Below are 10,164 nucleotides of genomic sequence, written 5' to 3' on the forward strand. Positions count from 1 at the left end.
CGGATCGTTTAAATTTTTGCCACTCATCACCGGCAATATGAAAAAAACATGATAAGAAACATTTATTTTGTCTCAGGAAGGATACTAAACTGAAATCTAATTATGCTATAATCAATATCCCTACCAGTTTTCATCAAAAAATTTCTGTATCATATTGTTAAAACTATATGTAATAAATTAAACTTTAAAACCAATCTGTAATTATAAAACAATCTTTATATATATTTATATATATATATTATAAAGAGATGAAATACTGAATTAACTACAGTTAAAATCCGCACAAAAACCACTAGCAGAGATTAGGTTTAAAATTAACATCTAGAATGAAGAAAAACTGGAAGGTGATAGCCTTGTTTCAGGCGCTATATCGTCCATTTGTAGTTTGACCGAATGTGAAAGAAACTTACAGCAAAGTATCGTTAGAAACACAATTCAAGACACAAACCGAGTAAAACCCTGATTTTGGAGAAAATATTAGAAGTTATTGTGATCGAGAAGGCTCAACAATACAGTTGACAACAAGTTAGCAGTGGTTTTCTGACGCAGCTTTTTACTGTACATACAGTGAAAACTGCTTACAACTTTTTCTTGCCATTCTGGATAATCGCTTCATCGGATTTATTTTCTTTCCCGTCCGAATCCTCATCATCTGATTCCTCGCTGTCACTGCGAGAATCTCGGTCAACCTGTGGCAGAAATGCAAAATTATATATACTTAGATTATGCAAAATAAATGCAAAATTATATACTTAGATTATGCAAAATAAATGCAAAATTATATACTTAGATTATGCAAAATGAAATGTAAAATTGTATACTCATGTTTCACATGATAACAGCCCTTAAACTTGTACTTTTACTTTATCACTTTCTGTGTCATATTATTTCATTCTCTCATGCACTCACTCATGCACTCAGTGTCAGACTGTCAGTGAACTCAATATACATTTTGTCAATGGCATGTTTATTTGACAATTCGGCAATGCTTTTAGCTTAGAATCTTCATGGTGGATGAGAAAATTAATATTCCAAGCATTTAATTTAAAGGTGGAAATAGAAAAGGTTGCTGGCAGATACTGCATGCACTCTAACCAAAAAAGCTAATTGGAAAATAATTCTTTTTATACCTTTCCCTCGACAAGTGAAGAATATACAACTCGACCAACAAAGAAAGCCCAAAACAAATGAAGAACCTGAGAACGGATTGTAGCAAAAAAAACTATCAATTTACAGTCTCGTGCAAAAGTAATCCAACATAATGCACAGCGTAATGGTGCAGTAGGACAAAACCAAATAGCACCTGTCTTTCGAGAGCCAAAAAAGAGGCGAGAGGGACCTATGATCCAGGCCAGTTCCGTGTGACATGGCCCGGCACAGTAATAACCTGGGAGACATATTTATGGAGGGGGCACACTTGCTTAGCGCCCCGCTGTGATTAGCTGTGTAATTTGAAGTTTTAGTCTTGAGAAACGCCTTTTTTGCTTAATTATGCCAATGATCTCTTCATGTAATTTCTTCAGTCCAGGATACTCCTTGGATTTCGAGTTAATCACCCTGCCTATCTCGTCGCTACTGAGTAAGACGTACTTTAGCTATAATGTACGTGGGCCTTACCTGAAGCAAGGAAAGCAAGGCCATAAATGGATACCAAGAATTAAAATGTCCACATATCTCCCTCGCTTCAAATGCGACTGTATTTAAAATCCTACAAATGGGCATGAAAGTACCATTAAATGAGCAGTGTTATGAATGAGTACTGTTTGACAAGAACTTACCATCCAGGATAAATTACCAAACGACTAACATAAAAGATGACAGCGAAGCAAGCAAAAGTAACATCGCAAATTCTCTGCAATCGACCATAGTTAAATACTTTTGCTGCCTAGAAGGTTGAAAATAACTTATATGATGAAATTCCCATTCACAGCATGTCTGGTGCATTAGTTTGATTCATTCACTCTAGTATGGCCTGATTAAGCTATTATGCCTCTCAAAGGTTGAGGTTTACGGCGAACTGAAATTCGTATTCGTCGTTTAACAATTAGCTGTCACGTTATTGGGAAATCTTGACCATGAAAAATGAAAATTAAAGCACGAGCTAAGATGTTGAAAACCTGTACAGTTTATTTGCCATTAACATCAATCTTAAGGTCTCTACTTATCAGGGGTCTTGCATTATAAATTAGATAAATACAGCTATTTAAAAGTTATTGTTGATGCTGCATTATCATTGTGAAAATGAGAAGCCCTATTCTACATATTTTGATAGCAGTTACTATGAAGCTTCTTACCTCTAACAAATAATCAGCTGAATCATGAACTAGAATAATGAGGCAACCGATACGAACATGATTTGTAACGTAAGACATCACTATTAATACCACTGTAGCATTATGGTGAATAAACATTGGCCAAAAATCCTAAACATAGAATAAACATCTGCATCAGAAAACGTATCCACAGTTTTGTGGGGTTTGTTTGTTAATTAAAGAAAATATCTGCATAAGTATACACCTATTTCGACTATTCTAGTTCAGAATATAAGTTGAGAGTTTTGTTTACATGCTTCTTAAAATATGATATATTACACTGCCTGCATATTTAAAACAAAATTGGTCAGCTGAAACATTGAATGAATATGAGCAAAAGTTGGTCCGCAAATGTTAAAAAATGGGAGATTTGAGCAATTTTAAAAACCAGTGGCCTAGCTTAAGACCACAGTTGAGAGTAGTGTCATTATGCACAGAAGGCAAGGGTTGTTCCAGATGAAGCAGGTTTATGCACTGTTAATTGCTGCACTTCACAAAATGGTTGTCAAAAGCATGGGGGAACTACCTGAACCTGCAACAGCAAACTGAAGGTAGAAAGAAATGAATTTAATTGAAATTAGAGTGTCAATTAACCCACCTTTCTTCGAACATCCATAAACTGTGAACAGATGAGCGATGTGTAAAATGAAGCTTCAACCATGTAGTAATAATATATGGGTTTTGTGATATGCTACAATTACAACAAAAAGGATTTGTAAAAAAATCTTGAAATATCTTGAAAACAAAGCGTTTCATAAATGGAACCCACAATACATGAACATAACTTGCACATGTGAACATTACTTGCACATGCCTTTACTACACCTTTGCTGGGCTTTTCCATATTAGTTCAGAAATCCCAACAAACAAATGGTCAAAAAAATACAAAACATAGATACAATTTTTTAACATACATAGTATGGGTAGTTGTACCAAGAGTGTCTTGTGTCAAAAAAATGTTTTTCCTGCAAGAATTCAAACAAAAATATTGTTATGCATTCAGTACATATTGAACATACGTAGGCTCCATACAACATTTTAACATATGACATTTTAATATGACAACTGTTTGGTTACTGGTACATGCAGATCAATTTATATACCTCATATGTATTACCTTATGTAGCAAGTAAAGCCCAGTGTAGAATGATGTACAGTAGAAAAGGAATCTCCAGCTACATAAAAAGTATACCATGAAGTCAAATAGGGTTAGCAGAATTACTTTAACCTCGTACTGAAGATTTGGGTGGTTTACCTAATTGGTAGTTGCTGGTTGGAAAGACTTTATTAATAATGTATATATACGGTGTATCATAAAAAAACTTACACATGTAGTACATGCAAAGTTGCTGTTGCCACACAATGCATTGTCAATTACATTGTATTACAGTAATACATTACACACATAAAATTTCAATTTGGTATAAGAGACTTTTTATTAAGATTGCAAGCATTACTATTTCTTACCAACATTCAGTTGACTTTTTCATAATTGTGGGCCTGTTAGCACTTCTCTTCAAGTAAAACCATTGTCGTACTTGTTTCTCAGTCCACTGTAGCTCTTTGGCTAAGCCTTGAATACGTTCGGCATCTGGTGACTTGCTAATTGTTGTGAACACTCTCTCAAGTATTTTGTTTGGCTCAGCAGGCTTTCTTTTCACATCAGGGACACCAATAAATTTTGAAAATGGGTATGCAACAAACCTAAGCAATAAAATAGAACATTCTTGTTAGTATTGATAGTATACAGACAAGTAAATGTCATTGTAATCTATGCTAAACTCCTTAGGGATGGGGAGATGCAAACAAAGATTAACTTTTTTTGCAAATATTAGGAATAGCAACCAGAATTTGTGCAAATTGCATAATAAAAATTTCATCTTGGTAACACAACTTGAATACTAATATATTAAAAGGAGACATATATTAAACATATCACTATCATAGATGAACATATCAGTAATGGCAGATATGTTGTGCAGAAGATCAGACAACATTTGTTTGGAATGTTATGTGGACAGGTGCAGATAAACAATGCTGAATGATGATCATTAACATTTCGAACAAAGAGCAAATTTTGCATTGAAAAGAAACCTTTTTAATTGGATTTTCCAAAAATCAATTCACGACAATTTCCAGGTGCAACAAAGGCTATATGGCATTCATTTTGCGAATGTTGTTGAAAGATTTTTGCGACACATTCAAAATATACATGACAACATGGGAACCTTTATTCTATTTGTGTATATAGAAATTGTCATTTCCCTCCAGAAACTTTGTTATCAAGGGTATCAGACCTTTCTTTTTAGATTTGTTATGTGATCTACAATTGAATTCAGTCTAGTAAAGCTTCACTTTGTTTATAGCAGTTTGATGTTTTATTCAGGCATGGGATTCTTTGATTTTAAAAAACAAGTAGGTGGGGTTAAAATTGATTGTCGCCATATGGAGATTGAGAATTACTGCAAAGCAGCAGATTTATCTATACCTTAAGGAATATATTATTCAAAACAAACTACATATATGATGTGGTAGAGAGTGATAAATTGTTTTACTGAAAGGTTTTACAAATAGGCATTAAAAAATTCTTCCACAAACTGTCAATCAATCAAAATACTAAGATATCCAACATTAAATAGCTAATATGGAAAAACCATTACTGTGTCCTCTCAAATTTTCTCGCATCATTATAATTTAGGTAAATATCCTGAATTTGAGGCCAAATGGAATCTATGAACTGGGACAATTGGTTATCTTGCTCATTCAGTATAAATATTTGCATACACTATGTTCGGATTTTTTCCTCACTATTTCAGAAATTCCTTCCAAAACAAATTATAAACCAGGACGAATGATTTAATACAAACAAAACATTGCGCGTGTCCATAGAATATAAACGGTCTTTTCTGTAATAAAAACAGTCATTTATATTAACAGGAACCATGCTTTACAATAGTTGTCTATAAAACCAGACACTTAATACTCGAAGCTTCCGGGTCGATGTTAAATAGATAAAAAAATATTATATTCCACCAAAACACTATAGACGAATGGGCGCGTTTTTCATTAACTTTAAATGCTATTTCTTACGTGCAAGCCTGTGAATCTGTAACTGCACTTTGATTTACATAATACAACAACTGCTCACGAGAATTTCGTCTTGGATTGAAAACGCCCGAAATTTGATTAACTCACTAAAACATAAGTACGAAGATCTATCCTTTTCTTGAGAATTTTTACACTGCATGTGCATTAAAGCATATTGGTTGAAGCAAATTTCAATATTTTATCAATGTTTAAAACAATGTATGAAAAACGATCCTCTGTTTCAAGCCGCGACTTGTATATTGATTCAAGGATTCATAATCAGACCTTCTTGCGAAATCAAAAAAAATATTTTACCTTTCAAACAGAATCCTGGTAAGAATGAGAACAATCGTTAAAGGAAGAATTATCTTCAAATCATCTGGCTGGGGCATAGTCATATCTTTTGTAGATTTGAAATGCTGCCATGTGACATTAGCCGGTAACCAGAAGCTCTCGCTCCAATACCAGTTTAATATGGAATCCCACATCGATTCAACTTTATGATTGTTGAATATACAAGCTCAAAAATCAACTATTTGTTTCTCAAACAATATGTATAAATCACACAAGATACAGCAAATACGCCAGTTGGCCCAGTTGCTTCACTCACTCTAGAAAAAGTGACACATGACAATAGCGGAGCGGCCGCATGTCAGGTCTCTCAGGCGTACCACCTGCCAACGCCAACTACAATTGAACGTCATTTCCTTTTTAGCAACATCTGATACACCCATTGTGTAAGTGTTTCAATCTATTTTATTAATAATGAACATATTTCGTCGTATCAGCATAAATACATTCAAATCGTTGAATAAGAGGCCCGCAAATATGTATATCCAATTCATAAATCCTTCGTCCTCGCAAAATATTTGTGCATGAAGTACGATAGAGGTGCGCAATCTGTGGCGGGTACAAGCAACCAGGCTCGTTATGTCAAAAAAATTATACAGAAAATTGTAAAGGATAGTCGTTAACTGCGGACCTTTAATAATCAGTCAGGATCTGAAAAAGGTGTTATGGTTATATATGCGCATGCGACGCTTGAGATATCTCAGGCACGCTGGAAAAGGGGGGTGCGGTGCGCGGGGCTTTGGCCCTTATTCGCCTTCACTCTATCAGTGCCCCTTAAGTCTCTTTTAACGTGATCCTTCCGGTTCCGGAGTCCCTGCCTGCTGCATTTTCATCACTGAATCAAAACGACAAACAAGCCAACAACTGGACTATATATGTTGTTATTCCATGAGCCTAGAAACTGGATTGTATTTTAGCTGTACAACTACTGAGCTATATATAATACACCTGATAATTTTAGTGATGAGATTGTGTATTGCACAATGATTTCGGAAGAAGAAGGAGTATGGACACTAAATTCGGAAGAAGAAGAAGCATATAAAATGATTTTGGAAGAGGAAGCAGACATAATGATTTCGGAAGAAAAAGAAAAAGAAGCATGTAAAATGATTCCGGAAAAACGTCGTCCATGCAGGATAATTTCTGAAAAAAAAGAAGAATTGATGGAGGTGGATGAATATCCACCAGAATTGATAAGAAAACCATGGATACAAAACGTCTTGTTGTCTGAAAAACAAGTTCCGATTAAAGCAAAAGCACGCATCGCACAACTTGATCCAGAAATATATAAAGATGGCACTCTTTCAGGCGAAGTTACTGATTATGTGCATAGTGTTAATGTTGTATTTAGCAAAGAAGCAGTGGAAGAATGTCTCCAAGACCAGGCACATGGAAATATTTTCAGCAATATTACTGCGCTAACAGGAGGGGGCATTGTCCTTACTGATTATAAAGTTGTGCCTCGATTTAGTGATTGGGTTAGTATGTAAACTAAATTTAATGACTTATCTCTGAAAATGGATTATTTAAGTTATAAACTCAACCAATTAATATGATTGCAGGAATTTGTTTTATTGGTCAACCATTTCAAAGTCCTACCAGGATTTATTGGTTCACTTGCATATGAAGAGTCAATCCCAAAGAATATAACGAAGAGTAAACATTTGAATGAGGTGAAAGAGAAACTACAATTTCTATGGGAAGAACAGTATGGTGAGTGCTTTAGAAGCTTTAGCAACAATTCTTATCATTATGGCAGACAATATTGATCTTTATTTTATAGGTGGCTCAAGCAGTAGAATCTCTCATACACCATCAGATATGGCAAAGGATTGTTCCCAACCACCTGCCATGGCAGAAGACCTGTCACTTGTAGACAAACAATGCATAATCGATGCATCAATTGAAAATGTCCAATGTGAGATGAACAGTCAGGTACAAAATGATTTAACAAAGCATGAAGGTGATTTAACTAGTGTGTATATGTTTATGTTCATAGCACATGTTTATAGCTCTCTGCATCCAAGTCATGAAACCTTTATATACACAAATATAATGCAAATATTAAATGCATGTAACCTAGTCAACATGTGACATGTCTTGGGAAACAACTAACTATAGATTTCAGGGTGGGTAAGGGTACCTGTTTTAAAGTAAATGATGCTTGTATTCAAGTATAAATTTACACTGCTTGCTCTAGCTGATCAATTTGTGAAATAAATTTTTTAAAGTGTGATTGATATCTGAGCAGATTGTACTGTACAATAGTACTATCCATTGCATTGCATCCTCAAACTGACAATAATTCACCTATGCTGTGGAAAAGCCCCTCCATACTTGCTACTTAATTTACTGTTTTCATAGAATGAATGTGGCGGCAATCTATCACTTATTGTCGATATTGCTGATCAGGTTTCCACGGAACAGAAGGCAAAAGATGATATGATTGAGTTATGTAAGCAATATGAGCCACTAGAAAACACTGACAATCTGAATGTCCAAGATGTGTTGGATCAAATTCACCTTGCTCACACACAGTATGCACCTATTGGTCTTCATTGGGAAACTTGTCAAAGAAATGATATTCCAAGTTTGAAGCTTAACCATGCACAACCAACAAGGCCAAGTCTTTCTCAGGGGAGTGAAAGTGGATCTTTGGATCTAAAACTTGTACAAACGACAAAGGCTTATTTGGTCAAATTATGTCAGAAATATAAACCTCTTGACAATGCAGACGTTTTAGAAATACCTGATCTATTAGAAATATTACACCAAGCACATATCAGATATGCACCAATTCCTTATTCCCAGACAACCTTGAACGTTCGCCATGGGGATGTCGCCGACTCACAAAGGGCGAGCTTATCAAACAAAATATCCCCACATGGGTTAATAGATGACATTCTACGATTTAACCCGCCCACACTGAATGCTGCTAGTCAAAGTTGTTCAGAAGATTCTTCACAACTTTCTCGTGGTAAACGACTAGGTGTGGCATCTTTGAAACCTGTAACATCATCAACCACTTCCAGTGTTACCCGTTTAAAGGATATTACAGTAATGCGGCATACTTTAAGTGACAAGAAGAGTTGTCAAGGTTTGCCATGTCCATCAAAAAATCTTATTGACAGAATTTTGAATACAACAGTTTCGACAAAAAGCGCAAATGTTGTAAGACCCACAATAGCGCAATCGTCACAAACCGGCAAAAAACCAGAAACGACAGAAACGCGCGAGAAAGAACGACAGAAACGTACCAGGAACTTATGTGACTTTTTAGACACGTACTGGATATATAGGAAGAAGAATAAGAATCGTGCAAATAAACAACTGTAAAGCGAATGGTTTTACAAACAATTACTACAGTATACTACATCAACTTTAGTACAAAAGAGTAGGCGCAAAATATTCAAAATATAGCCCACGCAGTACTGGCGTTACGAACGTAGGGTTATCTTTCTTGCAACTCGCAATGCCATTCTACTTTTAAGAGATGCGCATTAGTGAATAGTCTTTAAAATATATAAGTGGAAACGTCTGTAGAGTGTAATAAACATAAAGGTTTTGTAGTTGCCAAATTTACATCTCTAAAAGTAGCGTCGTATTGCAAGTTAGCTAAAAAACCGCGCTGTGTAACAGGACTTTAATCCCCCCCTCCCCAGTCGTTCGGGGCGCCAGTACCCTCGTTGGTATAGTCTACGCCTGGATAGATAAAGAAACAACGCGATTGAATGAGTGAAAAAGCATGCTTACGGACAAAAGGCGCCCAACCATCGCTGCTGCCATATTGTATTTTCTGGAAAAAGGCAGCAATATTTATTGTCTGGACCGAACCATTTGACAAACCAATCGACCAAACCTAGACGAACATCTGTCGCTCTACGATACCTAAAGCATCTCAGTATTCGGCTTCTAGTCCCAACTGGAGCTCTCTGTAAAAATGTAATGCCCAAGGAACGAAAATACGGTTTTGTTAGACACGTTAAAATTATTTTTATTATTGATATTATTACTTACTAAATTACATCAGTAATAAGGTATAAAACGAGTTATACTATAGAAACCACTTAGTTATCTTCAATGACAGATTGTGGTAAACTGAATGTTTAAAACGATCCGTCTTAGAAAAGAAACGGGTTATGATGTCTGGTTAATGGTTATAACGTTATTACTTGTTATTCATATGAAGTAAAAATATATTTTGTTTTGGACTAACCAGTTGACTACATTTTGTAAGTTACTATCTATTACCAAAACGTTATATTGTCTGTGCTACTGTGCAATCTTCAACGAATTTCCAACGTCGGCCTGATGTGCCGTCACAAGGAAAAGCATTGGTCCCAGTACTCTTTCCTGACAGTCAGTCATTTACGTCACAAGAATGCAAGGCGCGGCTAAGGGGCTGTTTACATGA

General features: G+C 35.5%; 2 protein-coding genes across 2 annotated transcripts; one reads left to right on the top strand and one right to left on the bottom strand.

The window, feature by feature from the left end:
- Window positions 1-97: 97 nt before the first annotated feature.
- On the bottom strand, window positions 98-6,099 carry LOC114517562 (ceramide synthase 6-like). The gene is made up of 10 exons (XM_028537345.1): window positions 5,715-6,099; window positions 3,780-4,016; window positions 3,430-3,487; window positions 3,227-3,277; window positions 2,911-3,003; window positions 2,295-2,423; window positions 1,779-1,885; window positions 1,618-1,708; window positions 1,131-1,196; window positions 98-689 (listed from the first exon to the last, which is right to left on the bottom strand). Exons 1-10 carry the CDS (start codon window positions 5,885-5,887, stop codon window positions 579-581), a joined length of 1,116 nt encoding a protein of 371 aa, XP_028393146.1. The 5' UTR covers window positions 5,888-6,099; the 3' UTR covers window positions 98-578.
- On the top strand, window positions 6,076-9,908 carry LOC114517556. Its single transcript, XM_028537332.1, has 5 exons — window positions 6,076-6,136; window positions 6,712-7,228; window positions 7,313-7,463; window positions 7,534-7,685; window positions 8,115-9,908. Exons 2-5 carry the CDS (start codon window positions 6,734-6,736, stop codon window positions 9,084-9,086), a joined length of 1,770 nt encoding a protein of 589 aa, XP_028393133.1. The 5' UTR covers window positions 6,076-6,136; window positions 6,712-6,733; the 3' UTR covers window positions 9,087-9,908.
- The last annotated feature ends 256 nt before the right edge of the window (window positions 9,909-10,164 follow it).

The sequence above is a fragment of the Dendronephthya gigantea genome, unplaced genomic scaffold, assembly GCF_004324835.1.
Source record: "Dendronephthya gigantea isolate DGI-Jeju-01 unplaced genomic scaffold, DenGig_1.0 000000F, whole genome shotgun sequence".
Lineage (NCBI taxonomy): Eukaryota > Metazoa > Cnidaria > Anthozoa > Malacalcyonacea > Nephtheidae > Dendronephthya > Dendronephthya gigantea.

Coding starts and splice junctions, on each gene's coding strand:
- LOC114517562 (XM_028537345.1), bottom strand. CDS start 5,887: ATGTGGGATTCCATATTAAACTGGTATTGGAGCGAGAGCTTCTGGTTA. Junction 4,017..5,714: donor ACCAGGATTCTGTTTGAAAG/GTAAAATATTTT, acceptor TTTATTGCTTAG/GTTTGTTGCATACCCATTTT. Junction 1,197..1,617: donor CCTTGCTTTCCTTGCTTCAG/GTAAGGCCCACG, acceptor ATCCGTTCTCAG/GTTCTTCATTTGTTTTGGGC.
- LOC114517556 (XM_028537332.1), top strand. CDS start 6,734: ATGATTTCGGAAGAAGAAGGAGTATGGACACTAAATTCGGAAGAAGAA. Junction 7,229..7,312: donor TGCCTCGATTTAGTGATTGG/GTTAGTATGTAA, acceptor ATATGATTGCAG/GAATTTGTTTTATTGGTCAA. Junction 7,686..8,114: donor AATGTGAGATGAACAGTCAG/GTACAAAATGAT, acceptor CTGTTTTCATAG/AATGAATGTGGCGGCAATCT.